The sequence below is a fragment of the Cyprinodon tularosa genome, unplaced genomic scaffold, assembly GCF_016077235.1.
Source record: "Cyprinodon tularosa strain WSP-4 unplaced genomic scaffold, ASM1607723v1 ctg116, whole genome shotgun sequence".
Classification (NCBI taxonomy): Eukaryota; Metazoa; Chordata; class Actinopteri; order Cyprinodontiformes; family Cyprinodontidae; genus Cyprinodon; species Cyprinodon tularosa.
In genome coordinates, this window is record NW_024037959.1 from 951813 (window position 1) to 977019 (window position 25207).

Sequence of the window (25207 nt, forward strand, 5' to 3'; positions counted from 1 at the left end):
TTTTTTATTCTTGCTATAACCACAGACCTGTGTCACGAAGCAGGATTACTGGGTTAGTGGGCCAACTACAGGTTTAACCCTGACTTGTGTGGTACCACAAAGCTGGATTCATTCTTTGAGTTGCAAGTTGATAACCATCTTCATGGTACTGCTGACCCTGATTGCCATTGTTATGCATTGGTTAAACTGGATAGACTGGAAGTAATCCGGTACGGGGCTTTATAATTAAAATTTGTTGTACAGGCCTCTGGTGCACAGTGGCCTTAATCAGGTTTCAAGAGTTTTTTCAGGGTTTTTTTTTTCTTCCACTCAACTTTCCATTGACATAGCCTAGTGTATAAGACTGCTGAACCACTGTCAGGAATTATTCTTAGTCATACAGCCTTTTTTATGGGGTTGCCTTGCTAATTGCTTCTCATTTACAACTGTTGTCTGTTCTTTTTGCACAACAGCAGATATAATTAATCCATAATCTTAACTGGATAGTTTGATTTCACAAACGTGATTGACTTGCATTGTGGAGTTGCATTGTGTTATCTAAGACAGTTCTCCAACCTACTCAAGTACCACTGCCCAGCATGTTTTAAAAGTCTATCTGTGCACACTTTATTTAGATGATTGCACAAGCTACTCAGTTGCCATCAAGTGCTGCAAAAGCTTGTTAATGATGTTTCTATAAGAGTCTGACGTAAGCAGTGAGAAAACACCTAAAACTTGCAGGGCAGAGGTACTTGAGAACCAGGAATATGAAAAACACTGGTCTAGATGTTCCTTTTATTCCTTTGAGATGTAAACAGTCATGGAAATAAAATATTAGACTGTGCTTTATTTTCTAAGTATACTACCTAAAGAATACAATTAACATGACAAGGGTGATAAAATATTTTTCCCCAAAACTCTATATATCTGTTGTTGGTATAAGATTTTTTTTTTCTTTTAACTTTTGAAAAAAACAAAACATTTTTTCTAAAATTAAAAGAAAAAAAACACTGATAACATACTATAGTATGAATTTAGGAGCTACAGAGATTGAGTTTCTGATTCCAACAGCAAAGATAATTGGATGCAAAAATATTTAGCAGAAAAAGAGTTGTTAAAAGCTCCACCAGGGGGCAGTATCTGTTTAACCAATGCATCCTGATCCCACTAAGTTTGACCATATGGGTCCTTTAAACACAGCTGTGTAGATGCGTGTGTTAAATCCATTGACCACCGTGAATCCCGGTATGGGACAGTGTGGTGTGTTAGGTAAACTTTAAGGAAATGCCAAGGATCTCTTGGGAATAATCAGCAAACTGCACTCTGCATATCCTCATTTATAGGCAGCTCATACACAGGCTATACACAAATGGGTTTTTTTTCTACAATATCTAACATCATAACTAGTCTAAATTCATTTTAGAATGTCAGTGTCATAAAATATCACAGTCGTAATTTCATGATTTTTTGGTCATAATTGAAGCCTAATGCTTTCAAACTCCAGCTCTATTGTGGTAAAATGCTGAATACAAGACTTAAAAACTTGTGACACTGTCTCATAGGGGCTAAATATATGTCCCTGATGGATTTGTCAATACTGATGACCCAAGTCTTGCAGTCACAGTGACCTCTAAGGCTTAGGTTTGATCATTTTGCTCATCGGATAACACCAGAGTCCCAAACCAATGACCAGACGACAAATTATCTGTGTAAACATTAGTTTGCCACATGTGGCCAGAGCAAACAGCATTTAAAAGCTCAACTATAAAGGGCCGTTAACATACGGATCCAAAGAGCAAGGCCTGCTTTTGTAACATCAGGATTAATCAGGTGCAGACATTAAATAGGGCAGTCTTTTTTAACTCTGGGATACAAAGTGTTTTATTTATAGAGATGTTTTCACCTGACTGTAGCTTCAGTCTTTAAAGTTTCTAAATTTAGCTTTTTCATGTTCATTTTTTGTTGCTGCTATTGTATTTACTTAAGACAAAAACGGTAGCAGCTAAGAAGAAAAAGACAGTGACTCTCTCTACCCATCTATTATATTGTATTTCTATTATTCTGCTATTTAATTTTGTTAAATGAAAAGTAGCCCAAGCTTGTTACTACCTGTGTCTGGGTCATGGTTAAGTGACCTTCAGTTTGATCTTATACTGGTAGGTTACAATAAAGTACTTGTCTGATGTCTAAGTGTTCCACAAAAAAAATAAAATAAAATTGATAGACACATGCTGAACTCACAGACACTATATATGAAAACCTTTTTAACAGAAACTGTGTCCGCTGGAGAACCTTTATTAGAGACGTTGCACCTACAGGACCACCTGAAGTGAATCCTCTATGTTTGCAATGTGAAACAGGATCAGATGTTTTATCTGATATTCAGTTAGTTTTTTCTTTTACTTTTCAAATCATCATTTCCATTGAATAAAAGCCAGGTTAAATAATATAATTTGCTATACAAAATTACGTCTATGAACTACAGACTCTTTTTGAACGATTTTGCATTTTCAAACAAACACAATCTTTAAGCTAATTGATTGAAGAAAGTTGTACAGTACATATTTAAAAGGGAAGGAAAATCTTTGTAAAATTTGTTTTAAGTGGAAATTTTAAAGTGTGCCATCCACAAGTGCTTAGCATTTAGTGAGACGTCTTTTGTTCCATTCACAGCTGCAAGTCATTTAGGGTATGTCTGTACCACCTTTGTACATCTAGAGACAGACATCTCTGCTTTTACCTTTCTGCAAATTACCTAAAACTCTGTCAGATTGAATGGAAAACCATCTGTAAACAACAATTTATAAGTCCTGACACTGATTCTTAAGATGATTTAGGTCTACTTTATCCCTTTCATTCTAAAACATAGATACGTTTTCAATGTCTAGTTAAATGTGTTGAATTCAATTCAGTTAATTTTCTATTCAGTTTATTTCTATAGCGCCAATTCACAACACATGTCATCTCAAGGCCATTTACAGTTCTCCAGATCATACAGTTAAATTAATTCAAAGTTTTCTTTCTAAGGAAAACCAGTTGATTGCATCGACTCATTGACTCGAATGCAATCCCTCACACTAAGCATGCTTGTAGTGACAGTGGAGAGGAAAATCTTCCTTTTAACAGGAAGAAACCTCCAGCAGAACCAGGCTCAGTGTGAGCGGCCATCTGCTCAGGCTGACTGGGGTTCAAAGAGACAGAAGCAGAGATACAAAAAAGCAACTGTAAAAGGTGGCCCCATCCAGGAAACACACAGCCAGGCAGACGAGCTCCGAGCCAACTCCCATGTCGGAGGATGAAGAGAGCACATCTAGCCAGTCACAGTCAGAAAAACAGGACTACACTGAAAAACAGGTAGATCTCGAACATCTATATGGCAGGTGTTCCAGTTTTCAACCACTGTATTCTCTAGGCCCAACAGGTCACGGTTACAACCATGACCATGATCATGATTAAGAACACAGTTCTATGCTGTGTTGTGTGTATATACACAGCATTGAAACATTGTACTATAAACACTTAAAATAACCCCTTAAGTCTGACTTAATGCTGCATATAAAGAACTGCCTCAAATGGTCAAAGTAAGAAAATGTAACCACTGTTGATGTCAGTATTGTCCATTTTAAACATGGAAGTCGGGTTCCATCCTTTTTCATCAGCTTTCTGACTCATAATTTTTATTTTTGAGGTTTTCAGGTTAAAATTTGTGATTGGGAGTCTGAAATTTTCAACTTCCAAAAACAAATGGAACACACCATTATTCATTGTTGGTATTTGGTTAAAACGGCTTCTGTTGCAGCAGCAACAATGTTTTTTCGCACATACACAGTATTGAAACACCTTGATATATAAACACTGAAAAGTAGTATTACTGACTAAATGTTACATTGATTATAATAAACTATAAAAATGTTACAATACTGTTGATGCAAGTAGCAGCTCTCTTGAATTCTGGAGTTATGTTTCCCAAATTTTAAACTGATAATTTAAACTTGAAATTCCAGTTGAAAAATTCCAACTTCTGAGTACAGGTACAATTCAGCCAATGAAGGTTATTCATCAGAGAAACATCGGATCTACTCATTGGTCGGGGCTAAAATGATGCCACCATATTATAATACAAATGTTTTGAACTGTACTGTGGGGCAGCACACCACATTTGATGAGTATTTAAGACATTTGTCTTGGAGATGTAGCTGTGTGAAATATTCCATTGAGTGCACTTATATGTAATCCAATGAACCAGTTGTAGGTTGACCATTATAATGTGTAATTAATACATAGCAGGTGCTGTAATGCATCAGTAATTTAGAGCCAACTGTATATAAGCTTTAAAGTACTGAAACGATTCATCATCACCTTTTTCTATGTCATCAGACACAACATGGAACTTATGACTCAGATAGTAAAAGAGGACTTCCACCAGTGAAACAAGTCACTTCCTGTTTTAAGAGGCTAAAGCTTAGGTGACCATGTGAATGTGCTGCCTGAATGATGCTTACCAAGTTTGATAAAGCAATAATTTTGTGTGTGGAAGGTATTGCTCCTCATTTGTGATAAGAAGTAAGATTTTGAGGCCACATGCTGTAATATAGCTAAAGCTTTGTTGTGAATGCCTACCAAAATAAATTGCACACAGACATTTTGAAGTCTTTTAGGGGAAGGATTCAGGAGTATAATGAGAAACAACATGTGTAGAAGAAGCAAAATGAGAGGCTAGAAACGGACAAAACTGGTAAACCTCCCTACAAGCTGAATTCTTGCGGTATGTGCCATTAGATACACAACAGAATCCGTTTTATACCTCTTCCACCTCAATAGTTTCAGATGTTGAGCCCAAAGACAAACAAGAAAAAAATGGCAGTATAGAAGGATGCATGGATAGTTGCTGCAACACATCTGATTTATCACTAGCCACTATTTAATCTTAAAAAAGAGGAACAGAGAGAGAGTAACAGACATAAGATGTTGTTGTTTCTCATGGTTTCTGTTAACATTTTCATTTGTTTCCCTGATTGGCTAAATCTAACTTTAATATGCAGGCACCATGTGTCCTTTGCTTATTTGTTTGGATAGCTCTGCTGAAAGTTCCTCCTTTCCCTGAAATAAAAAAAAGGTTTATTAGAGTCTTTTAAAGAACATTTGGATTAATGCCAAGAGAAAAGTTAAATCAGTTTATGTATATACATCCAATTCGCAACATTTGTCATCTCAAGGCACTTCACACAATCCATTTGATCAAATCATACAGACAGATTGGTTAAAAATATTTTATTTTCTATTTCTATATCTATACCCAATTGATGACTTTGCAGCATTCACTCCTCCTATATAAGCATGCAGTGCCAGTGGACATTTGCTTGTGAAGTGTAATTAACATTTCAGCAATCCACTCCAAGCTTGTATGCTTGGAATGCTTGAATTCTTTCTATGTCAGAGTAAGAAATTTGTCAAGGAAAGAAACAGATAAGCAGATGAGCCCTAAATCAGTTTTGATGTAAAAAGGTTCAGAGTACAGACAGTATGCTGAGCCAATAGCTATGTCAAGCAGAGAAACAGGACTAAACCATGAAAAACTGTCTGAGTAGACTTAGACTTAGTCTCAACTTTATTTATCCCTTGGGATTATTCGTACTGGGAAATTCTGGTTCCAGTAGTTTGTATAGAGTACAACAGACAATATAAAAAGAGTGTATATAATAAAAAAGAGAAAGGTTGTTATGTCCTGGAATGGTCCTTTAGCTATAAACATATCTGCACACTAGAGAGCTACGGAAAGACTTCACAGTAGTTGATTTGGAATATTGCACTTGCACTGCAGAAATATACTGAACATATAAATAAGTAACAATTATACAGATTTTCAGAGTATCATCTATAATTGAAGTTGTTCACAGCAACATCCCAGCTGATGCCTGACAAATAGTTTATCTGACAAATAGTTGGTTGCATCGCGGGGCAGTTTGTAGCAGGGTTTCCCTGCAGCAAGAATGTCCTGGGCTCAATTTCTACTGTGGTCTTTCTGCATGGATTTTGCTCTCCCAGTACGTGCATGGGTTCACTTTGGTATTCTAGCTTCTTTCTACAGCTCAAAAACTTTACTGTTAGGAAAACTGACATTACCGAACCAACAATGACTGTAACAAATAAGCAGCAGAATATGGATGGATGGTTTGGTGAATTTTGGGGTAAGTTGTAACACTACACTGTATTTTGGGAGTATCAGACTGATTGTAACAGAATAATGACAATCCACAAAACACTTCAATGTCAGGTTTGTATAAAAACAAAAAGAAAATCTGACCAAAGATGCTGCATGTTCAGAAACCTAATCCAGTTCAAGCATGTACAGGATACCCAAGGGTGTCAAACCCGTTGTGATGGAAAGGCCTTCCTTTTTTAAATTCTGCTTTTTCCTCTCCAAAGAATTCCTTCAGGTGTATAAGTTGGCAATAGTTCTACACAAAATTTCCTTTTTTTCAGTGAGACACTAATACTTCTGCAAGAGCCTTAATAAGCAAATAATGCTCTAAATGTTCCAAGCCTATGAAGTTCCTTGTAATATAAAGTGTGTCTTAGGTTTGTTTATGTCTTTTGTTACTTTACCCAGTTAATCATAAAAGCTTAATTGCTTGAATTTTCATTATAATTTTACATTTTTTAGTATTCCATTATAACCCTTCGAATTCAATGTTAAAAATTTGAAGCATGAAAACGTAACATTGTATTTTTTTCTGTTTTAATATAAAGTTAATCAGGAAATTTTGTCAGACTGCAGCTTCATAAATCCTTAGGTTCTTCACATTGACAGTCCTAAGATGAAAAAACTGTTCTGCAGTCTGTAAAAAACATTCTATTTTTCCTTTGAACACAGCTCTACATCTACTTCCAGTAGGTCTTTTATCAGTTTAAAAAAGTATTTGATAAGTCAGACGGCATTTATCACGGTATTGTTATAAATGAGGACGGTCTCGGTTAAAAGACAAACCTCTTTTGTTTGACTGAGAGCGAATAACTACATCTCCCATGAAACACCGCATCTGTCTGAGCTCCTTTTCAGCCAATCAGAAACCTTCTGGCTTTATTGTAGCTGTAAGAGGCACGGGGCCAGCGCGTCTAGCCAGCTCGAAGTGCCACGACTTCACAGCAGACCACGGATCCAGCGGAGTGAGAGCGCCGTTAGAGGGAAAAAAAGAAGAGTCAACTTAGCTGGAATATAGAGGTAGCTCTCCACATAAGTCAGCTCATCTCAAACCCAGAGGCCCTTTTTATTTTGCTCTCAACAAGTACCTCTTTGAAGCAAGCAGACGCAGCTTTACCGGGAGCAGCAGAGCAGTAAGTGTGGGATTCTTGGAAAATTGTATTCATTGAGTCAGTCTTAGCTAGCTTGGACAGCTATCTTCGAGCTAAACCGTTAAGTAACTATTTAAACAGAATAGCTCTGTATATAACTAAATAAGAACAATTTAGACGTACATTTTTTTTTTTTCGGGTTTTATCGTGGACTTTATAGCATTTTATTGCTCGGACCAACAGTTGGTATGCTGGACATTAGCAAAATTCATTGATTAATAATAATAATCGCTCTACTGCAAACCGTTAAACGACGTCTTAAATCTGTATGGCGTTATTTTGCAGACTATGTCATAGTTTTGATGTGATTTAGATATTTTGTGAACCCCACGTAACGTTTTAAACGTGTTTAAATAAACAGTCGGGAAGTTTGTAAAATTATATGCTACTAAAACTGATTATTTATGTGGAGATATTGCTTACAGTACGCATGGCTGAGAAATTGCGATTTATTTTAATTGCCAAAGTAGCCGACAGGAGGAATTCCGGTGGACACGGATGCAGGACAGAGTTTGGAAAGTACACGTAGCCTGTAACTCTCCAGTAGGTTGAGTCTCTTGTAAAGGCTGAAATCATCATGTTTTTTTTTTTGGTTTGTGTTGTTTTCTTTATCCTGCTTTTCTGTTAGGTCTAGTGGATGTATTGAAGTGTGTCACCGCAGATCAGGAAGCAACATATTGTCTTTTCTGTGCTCTTCTTCCTTTAGGAGCCTGCAATTAAAAGGGACTCTGGACTCTGATTGCACTAACATTGGTTGCCTTTTAAATATGTTTACGTCAATTTGTCTTTGTAGAAGGTTTTAGTTACATTTCCTCATTTGGAACTTTTTTTTAACGCTTTTCTAGTCTTTTATATACAGATAAACGTATAAAGCAGAAACATCTGCTTTATTAAAAGTTAGGGGGGAAAATCCAACTTTTTCCTGCCCTGCAGGCTCAACTTTCTAGTTTGTCACTGGAGTTCCAGGTTGAGGGCCCTTCTAGGCTTTTTTTTTTCTTTTCCTTTTTTTCCCCCTCATAACGGGACAGGACGTTAAGATAGCCAACTTCTGAAAAAAAAGAAAAAAAAATCTTTTTGGAGATGTAAAATTGGGATTTCTATCACTTTATAACAGTTTGCATAAATATTTCTCTGAAAAAATACTTTTTAACAATATAACCATAATAATATTACCAGAGAGATTACAAAATTCAGAATAGACACTCATACAGACCAAAAAAAACCTACTCTACACTATTTATATAAGACTGTCTATAATACACAATATTAATTCTTGTGCAGATAAAGATGTGCTAAAATTTTAAGATCAAGTATATGTAAAAAAAAAATAAAATAAAATAAAACCAACACCTTCCAAATGATAAAAAAAGCATATTTAGCATGCAAAGAAATTGTTCGGTAAAACACAATCTTGCTTAGTTTACCTTTTGTGTTTGTTTTAATTAATTAATTTATTTTTTTAACTCTTTATTAAGCAGCGTTCCAAGTGCACACAGGATCATTTGGTTCTTAACGCAGATGCTTTATATAAATAGAGGAAACGTAATTTTCCAGGTTTTAGGAGCTTCTGCTCAATGCTCCATAACGGGGTGCAGATTGCAGCCTTCCCTGGAACGTATTAGGGAATTTGGCGACACCTTGAGGTTGTTTAAATGAAAGAGGATGTTTGTTTACCACAGACCACCTCTCTCTAACGCTGTTTTTTTATGATTATTATTTTTTTTGCTTGATATCAACATTACCCAATTATTGGCCTAGATTATTGTTGCAAACAGCCTCTTTGGTTTGTACCTCTTTTAATAACTTCCTCTTTCTTATTTTAGGTTTACTGAAATCAAAAGATGGATATCTATGACCCCCAGACTCTTGGGATTATGGTGTTTGGTGGTTTCATGGTGATCTCTGCTGTAGGGATTGCCCTGGTTTCCACCTTCTCCATGAAGGAAACTTCCTATGAGGAGGCTCTTGCTAAACAACGCAGGGAGTTGGGTAAAATACAGTCGGTTCGCTCAGAAAAGAAGAAAAAAGACAAAGTAGCAGAGAAGAAGACTCGTGGGAAGAAAAAAGAGGAAAAGCCAAACGGAAAAATCTCAGATCAGGAGAAGTCTGAAGAAGGTGCTGACTCTGAAGCTGAAGCAGCCATTGAGCCTGGTGCTGCTCCAGCTGTAGCTGCTGTTCCTGCCACTGAGCCTGCTCCACTGGTTGACGTCAAACCATCTGCAGCCCCAGTAGTTGTGGAATCTCAACCCAAGCCTGGAGCTGAGCCTAGCTTAGCTGCTGAGCCCTCACCTGTGCCCTCTCCTAAGGAGAAAAAGAAGAAGAAAGTGGCAAAGATTGAGCCAGCCTCAACTCAGCCAGCCCCCACAGTGGTGTCTGCTCCCGCACCAGTAAAGTCTTCAGCAGCCTCTTCTATGACCCAGGCTCCTCTGTCTGCACAGACCAAAGCAGCCCCTTCACCCTCTGCGCCAGCTTCAACCAAGTCTGCAACAGCATCTGCAAAATCTACTTCTACATCTACAAAGTCTGCTCCAAATCCATCCACCAAATCTGCCCCTCCTCCAGCCACTGCCTCAGCATCAACCAAGTCTAGCAACACCCAAGCTAAATCTGCTGCCCCTGCACCAAATAAATCTGCCCCTGCACCAAGCAGGTCTGTTCCAGCCACAGCAAAGTCCACACCAGTTCCATCGAAGGCTACCCCAGTGCTGGAGACCGTCACCAAAGATGTCCCTGTGATGGCTGTGCCTCCGGTAGGGTCTCAGCAGGCTCCAGCTGCTCCAAATAAAACACAGGAACCCAAGAAAAAAGCTTCCAAGAAGAAGTCAGAGTCCGGTAAGCACACGTCTAAACCGCAACATAGCTTTATATCCGTTATTAAACTGTTATTGACCAGTATTGCTTTATAGACTAACACTGCAGAAATTAGTCTTGTCCTTTGAAGTGCAGGAAATGGTCATGGAACCAGGAACTACATTAGCCACAACACTGATGACGGGGTGTTTTGTGTTGCTGAATAGAGAGAGAAAGAGAGAAGACATGCCTGCATAGTTGGGTTACATAAATGTCCAGGCAGAAACAACCTGTTGGTATTGATGATCTACCAGCTGTGTACCCACAGTACCAAGGGGCAGACGTGGGTAACGTCTGACCCTGTGCTCTGAGGGGCATAGAGCACAGCAGCTTGTCCAAACACTGTTGGCCCTGTTTGGTTAGCTTACAAAGCTTTTCAGTGCCTCTTACAATGAGCAGAGAGGAGGGGCTGACCTTCTCCTTTTCCTGAGGCTCGTCTCTGCCTGGTGCCACAACAACCCAGCATTTTTCTGTCTAAAAATGACCTGTGCCACAGACTTGTAGGGCCAGCTCTGGAGCTCCAAAATGTCATGAAACAAAATAAAATATTAAGATTTGTTTTAAATTATAAATTTATTCGTTATTATCTCTGATGTTGTTTTTTTGTTTTGTTTATGCCTCTTCAGCAGCAGCAGCGGTTGATTCTGCTGACGCTCCTCTGTACCTGCCCTATAAAGCTCTGGTTTCCACCATCAGCAGCATGATGTTCAGTGAGAGAGAGGCGCACCGGCTCATTGAGATCCTTTCTGAGAAAGTCGGCACCATTCAGGATACCTGGCACACGGTATGAAATGAAGCAGCCAGCGGTTGGGATGGGTGGAGGGGTTAACATAAAGAGAGAGAGATGTATTCTTTTCTTTTTGCATTGTGTGTTTTTAGGCCACTCAAAAAGGAGATCCGGTTGCCATGCTCAAGAAGCAACTGGAGGAGAGAGAAAAGCAGCTGGTAGCAGAGCAGGAGGATGCTTCTGCTGCAAAGAATCGTCTTCGAGAGATCACTAAGGTTCAAAATCTAAATACCTATCACCCATTCTGTCTGTTGGCATAGTTTAAAGCTGATGGTTGTCTTCCACTTAAGATTTTTTATTAATTTGGCTAAAGAGAAAGTTTTGGAGTGAGAAGAGTTTTATTTTTTCATGTGGGTAAAGGTTTCTCCATAAAGTCCTGCCCCTCCCCCAACTGCTCTCAAGTACTTTGATGTATTACTTTTCCCTTGTAATTTAGGAGGCAAATTCAGCAAAACAATTCTCCTCTGAAAAAGATTTTTTTTTTTTTTTTTGGGTTATGGTTTTTCTGAGCCTGAGATTGAATTTCATTACACTGTACATGTGACAGTTTAAAGACAATATAAAAAAAAATGCTAGACAATGTGCAGATTTCAAGAACATGTAAAAAAAAACAATCTTCACCCTCTGTGAGATGGAACTTTAATATAAATCAAATTGGTAAAAAACGGTGAAAGGACACAGATGGCTTTATAAATTTTGGCATTGTCATTTTCTATTTTATTTGTATCAACAAGGCCAACAGAATAGCAATAAAACAAACAAAACTTGTCTTGGGAGCCATAAGGGTTAAATAAAAGCAGCTGGACTTTGTTAAACTTTTTTTTTTCTTTTGTAAAACTTTAGTATAGCACTTGGTGTCTTAATGCAATGCAGAATTGATTTTTTAAGCCCATTCTTATTTGGAAACAGATTTTTGGTATCTTCTATTTTTGGTTAATTGTGGAAGATTATGATTTATAATTTCTCTTGGCCTTTATTGGGTTTTTTTTGTGTCCTATAGGTGGCAGCAGAGGTAAACAAAAGATGGCTCAACAAATAAAATCTCATTAAATAAAATATCGAATTATTAAAAAGCCCTTGTATTGGAGTCAGAATCAACCCAACTTTTCAGCTAGCCTAGGCTTATATTTTCTTAATATTTTTAATTGGAATTTAGTTTTGTCTCACTGCTGCCCTCAGATTTAGAACAAAATAACCTTTGTTATCATTAAACTTTCCGGATACAACACATTTTGACAGCATCTCTTTTTAGCAACTATAATGAAATTAATTTAAGATATATTGTGAAATGGCCTGTGTTGTAATTGTTGTTCAAACCTTATTTTTTTTCTAAATTAGGAGTTAAATAATGATCAAATTGTAAGACCAAAGCCTTGTTTTGTAATGTATGAAATGAAAGCAGTGACTGCTGCTTTCTAAGGTTCTTCACTCTGAAGTGACTGTGCAGCAACAAAAGCATTAGATGAACCCTAATGGGTCTGACTGTACTTTACTTTTTATCAGGAGCTGTCGGCAGAGAAGTCAAAGGTTGCCAGTGTGGAGACCCGGCTCAGCTCTCAGCTGAGTAAGAGAGAACAAGAAATGATTGCTCTGCAAGCTCGCATGCAGGCCAGTTACCAGGACCATGTAGCCCAGACCCAGAGACTCAATGCAAAGGTTGGTTCCTTTCATCTTATGATGAAGTTTACCAGAACTTGAGTTTCGGATCTTCATCTGCTAAAATGAATTGCATTATATTCGAGTTGTCTTTTTTTCAGTGCTTTTCTAGCAATATTGATGTCAAATCTTTATAATGCAGATCCTGAGCCTGCAGGACCAGCTGGAAAAAGGTCCTAATGCCCAACTTGCTCGTCTACAGCAGGAAAATTCAATCCTCCGTGATGCCCTAAACAAAGCAACTAGTCAAGCTGAGAGCAAGTGAGTTCATAACTATATTTAACAATAAAATTTAAATGATGGAGATAATTTCAGAATTTTGCCATGTTTTATTTACTTTATTTAAAAAAACTCTCCATTTTGTTTCATTCTGTGCACAGACAAAATGCAGAGCTGGCCAAGCTACGTCAGGAATGTGCAAAGTTGACCAAAGAGCTCGGAGAGAAGACTGAAAATCTGCTTGCTGATGAGCACGTCAGAAAAGGGCTGGAGTCCAAGCTCTCTGCTGCAGAGAAAAAGCTCACACTGCTGCAGGTTGGCACAGCCTGTAGGAACGGCACATTTTTATTATACTATACACGATCTGTTCTCAGGTTTCCACGTGGAAGCAGTTTTTTTTTTATTTTTTGCCGTTTTCTAATAAACCCAGTGTCGTCTTTCAACAGCCGTTTGGCTATGGAGTGAAGAAAAATGTAAGGCTTTTGCCGCCTATTCCCTGACCTTCTCATGTTCTGGGAATGGGTTCCTGTTAGGCTTAAGAATTAATGTAACAGTAGGATGATTAACCTGCAAAGGGGAAAAAAAAGCTGTAAGATTCTGTATCAGTTCAGTTTTATTAAATATTTGCATAAGAACTATAATTTAGAAAAGTAGACCCTGCCTCACCCCAAAACACTGAGAGCTGTTCAAAATTCCCAGCAGAACAACAAAAACCTGGGAACAGAAATGGAAAAATAACAATTTTGTCATAAATATTCCTTAGACTAATAAAAATGTCATTTTTGAAAATGGATTTAAAAGTAGATATTTTGATAAAGAAATAAATGTATACTTAATAAATGCATAAAAATATGTTACAAGTAAAGTAAGGTAAAATAAAATGAGCATGTTAAAAAACTGGATAAAACATACAAGCAATTAGGACTGCATTTAAAACAAAAATTTGCAATTAAAACTAAAGATGAAAGTGAAAGCTCATCCTCCTTAGATGAAATGAACAATAAATCAAATGTAAAAAATCTTTAGTGCTATCCCAAAAATCCATTTAGTTTTTTCCCATTTTTTAAATCATTATCTCATCTATGAATTTTTTCATCCTTTAAATATTAAAAAACTGTAGCCCTCATCAACATCATGGGGCAAAATGTAACCATTCTTTACATGCTGCTTTGGCTTTACAAGATCAAAATGCCACAAACGGCCCCAGGGTGGCGCTTTAACACACCTCTCTGCACAGGATGCTGTTAGGAAGCAAGATATCTGAAACATTTTGTGTCCTGTCTCAAACAATATTATTTTAATGTCACTTGATTATCATAACCCCCAAAGACTGCTTCATCTTGAAAACCTTTTCCAAACTAAAAACAATTTCCAATGAGACTGTAAAACTGGTGTTTCTTTCTTTTTTTATTCTTCGTTTTAACTTCCTGGTTTGAATTCAACCCACATGGCCTACATATAGGAAGTACATCTTTAACCGTTGATTCGCACATTGCCTTGTACAGTCAGTGGCTCACATGCTGTGGCTCCTTCCTCTTTTGCTGGATATTTGAAGTGATTAAGTCAGCACAACTGATAGGCCTTTTTGTTTATTCATAAACTTGCAGACCACCACAGCTGCTTTATGCTTGTGAGATTGTCAGCAGGAGTAGTTAAAGCTCTATTAGCCCAAGAGTTGTTTGATTTATTTCTGAAATCTTTCATTGCACTTTCTGCAAGACAGTCTTGCAAAAACAGAGTGGCTTAACAATGTTGGAATCACATCTTTCCTGCCAAATATTTTCTAATAATACGATAGGTGTGGCTTCTTTGTGTGTTTTGTAATAATTTCTCTACATAAATTTCTTAATCTAGAATTGTGATAAATCTTTGCTGCCACCTGCTGTCTGATACATTTTAACCAAAACCCTCCAGGCAAGCAGTGCAGAAAGTGAGCAAGCATTGCAGAAGAGACTAGAGGAGGTGTGTGAGGAGCTCAGGACAACACAAGGCAAAAACAACAGCCTGCAAGCCACTTTGGAGAAGACCCAACAAGACAGTGGCGCACTAACAGGTCAGAGAAAGGCGCTGCAGCGCTTTGTTCATTATCACATGCCAAACAGTAGTGTAAAATTAAATGGCAATTTTGTCTATGCAGAGTATCAAGTGCGCATAGAGAGGTTGGAGGCTGAGGTCAAGGAGTGGTCTGCTCAGGTGGATACCCTCAATGCCCAGCTGCAGGAGACACAGGTAGAGAAGAACCAGCTTACACAGCAGGTAGCTTCAATCAACTCTCTGTTGGAGGCAAGTCAGAGTAAACATGATGAAGACGGCAAGCAGGTAGGACAAATTTGTATTTCAGATAAACTTTTGTTTGGACATAGAGCTAAGTGATTATAATCATTTCTGCTTCAGCAGTTGAATCCAGCTGAACTGGAACATCTAAAGCTGGGGTTAGTACATCATCTTTCTCTTCTAAAAGTATCAGATTAAAAGGTGTATTATTTTACAGCTTCTTTTTAAAAGCCATCTCACTTTCACAGCCTTCAAGAAAAGGACACCCAGTTGAGTGCACTTCAGGAGGAACTGAAGCAGCTGCAGATTAAGAAGGAAGCTGCTGTGAGTGTTTGAATCATTCAGTATTGACTCCATTGGTCATACGTGTGAAGCTACTGTTATTTATGATGCTAATAATGAGAAATTGTGCCAATAGGAGAACACTATCGCTGAACTTGAGCAAAAAAATAAGAGGTAAGGCAGATTGATTGGGGGGTCGGGAATCTATCAAATCCTACATGCTAACTGATGCAATTTTTTATGTGTGTATTTTAGCGAGGATGCCTCCCTCGTCGCTTCACTTCAGGAAGAACTGAAAAACCTCAAAGAGGAGATGGTGCAAGTTAAAAACTCAAAAGTCAGTTTTACTATGAAATATGTGTAAATGTATGTGATTCTATGGTCAGTGCAGCATTTCTGACAGAAACTACGTGTTATTCTGTTTTGACAGTCTGACAGTTCAGCAGAGATTACACAGCTGCAGAACAGGTAACCTTTTGCATTTTTTTTACTTCACTCCTTATCATTTAAGGTGTTAATAGGGGATGTGATGTGTCTAATCACGTCTTCAAAATTTTTGTGTTGCATAAAACGCATCACTGGCTCAGGTATGCATGTTAGTCCTTGTGTTGGTTGTTTAACCACGAACATTAAATAGGGCCAGGACTTGAGACTAGATTATCCCATAAATCCCCAAATTTCCATACTAACTATTATTATTAAAATTTAACACCTATAAGGTAGGAAAGGTTTAAAAAAAACCTCATAATTTACAGAACCTACTGATAATTAACCGGGTCTTGCTTAAAGCATTTTTTAAAATACCCTAAGGGCTTTAAGTGTTTCCAAAAATTTCAAAACTGGAATTTTTTCTATTTGCCAGTCTGTCTGAGAAGGATTCTCTCATTACTTCACTACAAGAGGAGCTCCGGGGAGCAAAAGCAACTACAGATCATGTAAGTCTTCTTTTTTATATATATATATATATACATGCACAATTTATTTATTTATGATCCAACGTATCTGCCACTGCTGCAGGACGCTGTGGCTCAACTGGCAGCTCTGCGAAGAGAAACCAAAGAGGCTCTTCAGTCGCTCTTCCCACAGATACCAGTAGAGACGGAACAGGTAAGAAATGGAAACTACTGACTGAATCACTCTGCTGTTATGGCCAAAAACCCACATAATGATGATCTGTGTTTCTCTCTTCTTTTAGTCCAACTGGTTGAAATCATTCACACAGGAAGCTCAGAAGACACTAAGCCAGCAGAGTCAGGAGTCCATCTCAACCACGGCTTCGCCGGTAAGTCACTTTTTATTCTCTTCAAATGTAAACTTGATGAAAATGTCTTAAGATGTAGGTTTGAATATTTTTGTTGTCCATGTAGGAGATCCTGGAGAAACTGAAGGAATCGGAGGAGAACTACAGTTCGCTGCAGGCTGAATGTGATCAGTACAGGACTGTCCTGGCTGAAACTGTAAGGGAATGAAACCATAACTGCATGGACTAGTATTTTCTTTTTTTAAGTCATATAAATACCTTTGGCTTGATTGTCACACAGGAAGGAATGCTGAAACATCTGCAGAAAAGTGTAGAAGAAGAGGAGTTGGTTTGGAAGTCAAAGATGGCAAACTCAGAAGAACAGTTGAAGGAGGTAAAATAAAACCAGACTGTTTGTTTTGGCACCTTCAGCCTGTTTAAGACAAATATTCACTGTCATGACTCTGACCTGGCAGGCGTTGCAGAAAGTCGGCAAGCTGGAAGCAGAAAACCAAAGTGTAGAACAGGTTGGGTTCTCACCATAAAACCCATTTTTATGTAATTGTAGTATAAAAAGTTAAGATTTTCTATTTTTTTTGTTTGTTTTTGTAGCTGAAGGAACAAATTATGCTTCTGGAAGCTCAGCTTGAAAAACAATCAGATAACCCAATGACCTCAGAAGCAGTGGAACAGGTACAAGAGCAGAAACCTCTTCAGTAAAGAAACAGATACAAGCAGTATTTGTTTTCTGCTGAATCTTTGTGTCACATTTAGAGCCTCTCAGCACTGTTTACACCTATGTAAAATTTTGTCATTTTACAACCACTGAAGTGTATTAATTGTCTTGCCTGTTTATTAGGTAAACCAACACAAAGTATGTGGAATTAAAATAAAATAAAAAGTTTCTGTCTACTTAAAATCCATACACACAACTCTCAAAAGCTTGGCCTACATCTGTATTTACACACTTCAGTCAATATTATGTAGAACCAACCTTTGCTTTTCGATGAACATCTCTACCAAATTTACATGTTTGGAGACAGACATTTTTGCTTATCTTTTGTGAAATAGCTCAAGCTCAGTCAGACCAAATTGAGAAGTTTTATACATTTGTTTAGGTCCTGACAGAAATTCTTAGTTGGTTTAAGGTTTGAAATTTGACTGGACCACATTTGATGCATGAATATGCTTTGATATTAAGCACATTCCATTGAAGTAGTTTAGCTTCTAAAATTGCTATATGATCAACTCCATCAGATGTCTGAATACATGAGCATGGGAATTTAAGTTCAATTGAATGCTTTTGATTTTGCATTGCTAATCAAACCACAGATAAAAATGTAGTAATTAAGAAAAAAGAACTTTTCTTTTAGCTGCTGGAACCATTTAGTAAGATGTTTAAGTTGAATTGTGATTTAAATAATTCCTTGCCCTTTTTTTTTACACATTTATACAACATCATAGTTATCACAAGCTGTGCTTTCAAAGAATCTGTCCTGTGTAGAAGAAACCATTAACTTTTTGAAGTCGGCTGTTCATCAACATTGAGTGGTGAGAGGTTAAATTTGCAATGTTTTATTGTTTTCCTTTTAATTTTATTTGCTGCAAGATTGGTAAAAGTACTCTAGAATCTAGAATATAAGACTTAAATAATTTGTTTTAAGTCTGGAAAATGTATGGAAGCTTGAAATGGAAATTATGCAAGTTGCTTGAGGAAAAAGTTTATTTCTGACTAGAACACAATATCTTATACAATACCCCCCACCCCACAAATTCTCGGCTAAATGTTACTTTGTGTTGGTCTACCCAATAAACCCAAATAAATTACATCAGTTTGTTTGAAAAGCTGCAAATTAAGATGGGGATGATTTATATTAATGGTACTAAAGCCATTCCCACCTAACCTCAGTTCCCCTCTGCTCAGCTGAAGCTGCAGTTGTCAGATTGTCAAAACCAGTTGGATTTGGCCCAGAAGGATGTCAAGGCACACAAGGAGGAGCTTCAACAGGTGAGTTTTATCTAACATGCCCTTTTTTGTCCTTATAAAGGCAAACATGTACAAGTCTATTTATAAAGTGACTAAATTAAGAGGAGTGTGTTATTTATGACATGAGGGATTTGTGGAAATCCTTCCATTATGCTCTCAACCTGCTCCGTAAGGTGTCGCTTTCATGCAAGAACACAAGGGATTCACAAGTGATTATGTAACGAGTGATGGGCAACTGCTTCCTGTTTCAGGTCAAAGAGAAGCTTGGTGAGCTCATGAAGCAGACTCAGGGAGAGCAGAATGGCCCAGCTGAGGCTGAAACCAGTCAGGTGAGGGTGCGAGGATCACTGGGCACCCTTCACTTCCATGTCAGCAAGTACTCGACAGTGACTGGAACAGCAATCTAGAACAAGCCTTAATGTGGCTTGGTTTACCCTGAAATAAAAAAAAAACAGTTGTTGGTCATTAGAGTTTGGCTGATCTGTGCAATAATGAGGCTACACAGCATCAGTAAACACAGATGACCTGACGATCAGGGTGTGCTTAAATTCCAGTCTGTCCAGTACTCCTCTGACAGTGGCTCTGTATGCTAACCTGTTTGCTTTGACTAAGTTCTCCTAACTCTCACTGCTGCTCTTCCTCTGCTACATATGTTAGCATGCTCAGCCCTCTCTTAACTCTTTTTCCTCACCATAATCAGAGTAGAAAACCCTTTCTGAACTTTAACATTACACCTAAAATGCCAGGAGCAGAAACTTAGACCGGCTTCTGTGTTAATGGGTGGGTGCTGATTTGACCCTTGCATGTCTGGATAGGTTTGTTTATGATGTGTGTTTCTGTGTGCTTTCAGGTCCAGGACGAATTGAGTCGGATGACAGTAAAGCTGCACGGGGAGGAGACTCTGAGGCAGCAGCTGTCAGAGGAATTTGAGCAGGTAGGTTATCTGTGATCTAGTTTGACGTTCTCATTAAATGTAGTTGACAACATTGAACCATCTCTTTGACTTCCAGGCTCAGAAGACAGTAGGTGAACTACAAGCCCAGCTGGATCTTTTAAAAGCTTCTTCAGATGCGCCACAGTCGGACACAGAAGATTTAGCTCAGCTTAAGGTGTGTGATGAAGGAACTAGATACACATCAGCTGAGCACCTTCCGATCTTGCTGTATTAACACTTTACATTATTCATCATTCAGTAGAAGCTACTAAAATCAGTCAGCACTGTTGTAGAAGTGAGAGAACATTGATCTAAAGCATTGTAGTGTTCAGGGAATTTCTCCTTTTTCAGATAAATCTTAGCTCTACTTTCAAGTCTTGTTGAAACTTAAAGAGATAGTTCGGGATTTTTGACATGAATCTGTATGGCATCCCCATCACCAGTGTCATGCAATCACACTGACTTACCCCTGGCAGCATCCTGTGAGCAGAGTTCTGGTCCAGCTTTGGTCAAGCCGAAAGTAGTCCGGCAGGTTTGCTAGACCCAGCGAAATAAAACGTTTCTCTTTCCAAAACATTATGTGTTCAAAAGAGTGATATTTTTGCATCCCAAAAACATTGTAGTGGAAAAAGTCACACGTCGTTATCACTTGGTCCTATTTTCTCTCTGTTCGTATCAGTGCGCGCCGTCATTCTGACAGCGAGCTCAACTTTTCCAGCTCATTTCAGTGCTAACTTAGCAGCTGCATTTACAAGCAACGCCACCGAGCTAGCTTTAGAGCTAACCAAGTTCATTAGACATTTGAGGAGGGCAGGGAAGTCGCTGTTGTTTGTGATGCAGACAGCAGCTGCTGCAACTCCGACATCCTCATCAATGGAAAGGTTCTGTATCCTGCGGCTCCGGCTTCAGCTTCCATCACTTCTCTGTCCACCCTCTCTCTTTCTGCCCGATCTAACTCCATTTGTCGAAGTTCATCGTCAGTGTACTCGGGTTCATAAAGATATCCCTTTGGCTTTAAGTGGAAGTCGATGTTTTCCTCGTCGCTCTCGTAGTCAGACATCTTCCCCAGTAGTAAACAATCGCGAATCAAACAGGTAGGCCCTAGCTGTCAGGTCATGGTGTCGCGCGCACTGATACGAACAGAGAGAAAATAGGACCAAGTGATAACGACGTGTGACTTTTTCCACTACAATGTTTTTGGGATGCAAAAATATCACTCTTTTGAACACATAATGTTTTGGGAAGAGAAACGTTTTATTTCGCTGGGTCTAGCAAACCTGCCGGACTACTTTCGGCTTGACCAAAGCTGGACGAGAACTCTGCTCACAGGATGCTGCCAGGGATAAGTCAGTGTGATTGCATGACACTGGTGATGGGGATGCCATACAGATTCATGTCAAAAATCCCGAACTATCCCTTTAAAATTTTCAAAAGGATTTCTTCTAGGATTAAACTGTATCTAAAGCCTTTCTTACTGTATATCAGCCTTGACCTTTGCACCTAGGCCTGAGAGGTCAATTCTGATCTCCAATAGTGACGGGTTTCTGTTCTCCCCATTTGCAGTAGGACATTCTGTGGAGCTTTTCAGTGGCTCATTTCTTTCTTCTCTTTAATAAAGTCCATAGGTTTATAGTAAAAGTTGATTCCCCCAGCTTAGCTGTGGATTTCTCCAGCTCCTCCAGATGCCATGCATCTCTTGGCTGCTTCCCAGATTTAGTTCTCTTGTTTCTAGACCGATCAGGTTAGCTGAACGTCCACATATTGGAAGGAATTCAGCACTGATACCTTCTAGATGAAGGGGAACAAAGCTTTCTAAAATATTTAAAACTTTGGGATATTATTCTACAATCAAAACATGACGTTCTCTCTGACCCGCCGGCCTTCGCAGGCCTCTAACGCACATCAAGCCTTTAAATGAAAGCTGCGTCAACTTGGATTGAATTTATAGGTATCAGAATTTTACTATAGGCTTTATAAAAAATGAAACGCTTTTTATAATTACACACTAATACTACACATGCATAATTTAAACGACGTGAATGTCAGAGTTAAACATTAACATTAAAGCACCATTTGTAATCCATCTCTCACCACAGTTGGTGACCATGCAAAGGTTAGTCATTTATGTCAACCTGCTTTTACAAATTATTTTACCTTAAATGCCTTAAAAATTTCCTTGTTCATTCAGTCTTCCTCACAATTTCTAAAAGTTGTATAAATTTCACTTATTGATGATGTTTACCATTATGTAAACAGGAGCGCCTTGAGAAGGAGAAGAAGCTGTCCAAAGACCTTGGCCAAGCAGCCACTAAGCTCCAGCAGCTTCTTAAAGCCACTCAGGAGCAGCTGACCAAAGAGAGAGAGACTGTGAAAACACTACAGGAGCACAAGGTGGGTCTGATACTGCTTTGAAACACACAGGCTGTCTTTAATCTTATTTTGTTTCTAATATGTCATGTTTCTTCTGTGTTTTTTTTTTTTTTTTTTTTTAGGGAGAAATTGTGGAACTGAAGGAAGGAACATCTGTCTAAAATCTCTGGGAACGCTACCATAAAGCTGCCAAATATGCCTTATGATTACCTAGTTATGCATTCCAAATTTATTCTTCTTGTACTGTAGTTTGCATTTTGTTGCAACTGTAGGGATCAAATATTTTTTTGTAATGAAGATTTCAGCGTAAGATTAGTGGAGAGAATCCTGCTGCAGTCTTTACTGAAGCTCACATTCCATCTACAATTCTGATCATGTCAGAAGTTATTTATCCCCTTGCCTTATATTCCAAACATTTCCTCATAGTTCAGTGTTAAAAGGGAACATGAAGGCACGTCAGACGTGCTTCAATCTGTGCAATTACCTTGTATGTCTTTTCTATGTGGTTGAATGATGGGAACATTTTATGGTTCATTGTAGAGCCTGCTTTCCTCTGCATCTGGCTGACAATACATCAGATTGGTATGAATGAATAAACTACAGTTTAGCACTATCTACTGCTGTTGAGTTCATATCTGTGGGGGAAAAAAAGTGAATTTGAGCGAGTCAAAGAAAGTTTCAGGTCTAACCTGTTACCTCCACCCATGACATCATCTTCCATGACATGTAAGACCCAGTAGGTGGATTACAGACAGATGAGCTCCCCTTTGAGACTGGTTGTTTCTGATTTGGCTCACTACAAAGGCTGGTCCAGTCTGGGAGAGCGTAAGGAGCGCATTGAGGGGTGAGGATGAAAAAACGTAAGGCTATGGACATAGACCCAAATTTATATAACAGAGAAAACTGCAATACATGGGCTGATTAAACTTTGATGCGTTCGGAATCTGTAGAATGGTTTGTAAAATATGAAAACTATTACCCTTAAAGCAACATGACATTATCTTCAGTAATTGAAAACTATCTTATGCATAATATATTTAGTTAATGCTTATGTCAGTCTTTATGGCTTAAATATAAAAGCCTAACATTAAGTTTCTCTGAAAATTGTAATGTCACATTGAATCAAAGTAATTTAAATAGAGAAATGAAAAGTATGTTCAGATATTGTACAATATTAAGCCCTCAATACGTCTATATTAATTGCTGCACCAGTGCAGTGTTGGATCAAGGGTCTAATGGAAGCCCAGGTTGTTTAAAAGTTTTATACAGTTTGCTGGATCTAGTGGGCTCACCTCTATTACTTAATCCCCCATAAATTGCAGGGGGGGGGTTAAATCAAGCCAATTTAATTTGCACTACCATAGTGAGTGAACCATATTTTGGTTGATGTGGGCAGGTGCCAAGTCCTGCTAGAAGATGAAATCAACATCTCATAATTCTGGACAACATAAAGAGGCGTTTGGTGCTGTAACATTTCCTGCTAGGTGCTGTGTTGGTTTTGACCATCTAGAAACACGGATCAACACCAGATGATGACATGGCAGCCCAAACCTCACTGAATGTTGAGAGTTCACATTGGATCTAAAGCATTGTGTATTAATTGCCTGTCCATGGAATAAAATGCTAAATTAGAAACTTAGAGGACTTTGGATCCAGGTCTCTCCTATGCCCAGATTAGACATACCATATATTAATTCTCAGGAGTGGCTTAACACAAGGAATGTGACAGTCCCAACCCTGTCCTGAATCCCTGTGTGTGTTATCCCTCCTAAACCTCACAATCCTCTCAGGGTAGTTTTTTGCCAGACCTCTTTTCAACCCAATTGGGTTCTTTCACCCAAATTGATATACCTATAAATAGATACACCAATATGTAAATAGCCTGGTTCTGATGACTTACCTTACCCTTCCAGAAAAATGTCTGAGCTACTAAATTGTGTTCATGTAATATAATTTGATACATTTTTGGGGTTGTGATGAGTTGTAAGCCTAAACCACAATATTGACCAATAATTATAAATTTTACTCTGCATGAAATTAATCTAAACTTAGTGTGATATATGTATTGTTTAGATGTAACAATACATATATTGTTACATCTAAAAACATAAAAGGAACCTAGGGCCTTTTTAAATCTCATAACCTTGTAAGATCCTGTTTATTTCCCCTACATGTACATCGCCCAAAAAATAAAGGGAACACTCAAATAACACATCCTAGAGCTAAATGAAGGAAAAAATCCTCATTGAATTATTTGTTCTTAAAAAATTTGAATATTCTGACAACAAAAATCATCAGTGGAATCAAATATATTAATCAATAAAAGTCTGGATTTGGATTCACACACAAAGTGGAAAAACACACTACAGGCTGACCCAGCATTGATGTAATGGCCTTAAAACAGGTCAAAATGAGGTTCAGTATTGTGTGTGGCCTCCACCTCCCTGTATGACCCCCCCACAATGCCTGGGCATGCTCCTGATGAGGTGGCGGATGGTCTCCTGAGAGACCTGCCAGACCTGGAATAAAGCTTCGGCCAACTCCTGGACAGTCTGTGGTTCAATGTGAGATTGGTGGATGGAATTGAAACTTGATATCACAGATGTGCTCAATCAGATTCAGGTCTGAGGGAGGGGCGGGCCAGTACATAGTTTCAATGCCTTCATCTTGCAGGAACTTCTTACCCACTCAAGTCACATGAGGTCTAGCATTGCATTAAAACTAATCCACGGCTAACTAAACCAGCATTTGGTCTCACAAAGGGTCTGAGGATCTCATCTCAGTACTTAATGGTAGTCATGTTAGCTCTGGCAAGCACTTGGAGGGCTGTGCGGCCCTCCAAAGAAACGTCACCCTACACCATTACTGATCCACTGCCAAACCCATCATGCTGGTGGATGTTCCAGGCAGCAGGTCACTTTCCATGGCGTCTCCAGACTCTGTTATGTCTGTCACTTCTGCTCAGTGTGAACCTGCTTTCATCTGTGAGAAGCACAGGGCACCAGTGGTGGAATTATCAATCCCTGTGTTCTCCGGAAAATGCCAAGTACCCTGCACGGTGTTGTACTGTGAGCACAAACCCCATCAGTGGACGTTGGGCCCTCATACCATCCTCATGGAGTCAGTTTCTGTCTGTGCAGACAGATGACATCTGTAGCAGGCTGGTCATTTGCAGGGCTCTGGTATTCTCCAGGATTTTTGTCAAAATGTTAAACACTAAAGAAAAACTTAGGGAGATTCCAGCTGCCCGTTTTGTAGTTGCTAGAATTCGGGCAT

General features: G+C 38.5%; 1 protein-coding gene across 5 annotated transcripts; it reads left to right on the forward strand.

Moving 5' to 3' along the window:
* The first annotated feature begins 7081 nt into the window (after positions 1-7081).
* Positions 7082-22544, forward strand: rrbp1a (ribosome binding protein 1a). 5 transcript variants are annotated; one of them, XM_038306886.1, is made up of 26 exons: positions 7082-7314; positions 9156-10164; positions 10806-10966; positions 11062-11184; positions 12473-12625; positions 12768-12886; positions 13006-13159; positions 14759-14897; positions 14982-15163; positions 15239-15276; positions 15367-15442; positions 15537-15574; positions 15656-15737; positions 15831-15868; positions 16263-16335; positions 16418-16507; positions 16596-16682; positions 16768-16857; positions 16942-17034; positions 17117-17167; positions 17253-17333; positions 18550-18648; positions 19478-19561; positions 19638-19736; positions 21818-21952; positions 22054-22544. In XM_038306886.1, exons 2-26 carry the CDS (start codon positions 9174-9176, stop codon positions 22090-22092), a joined length of 3315 nt encoding a protein of 1104 aa, XP_038162814.1. In that variant the 5' UTR covers positions 7082-7314; positions 9156-9173; the 3' UTR covers positions 22093-22544. The 5 variants fall into 5 exon arrangements, with proteins under 5 accessions (XP_038162814.1, XP_038162834.1, XP_038162843.1 ...); XM_038306906.1 differs by having other exon boundaries at positions 15242-15276; XM_038306915.1 differs by having other exon boundaries at positions 7083-7314; positions 18565-18648.
* Positions 22545-25207: the final 2663 nt, after the last annotated feature.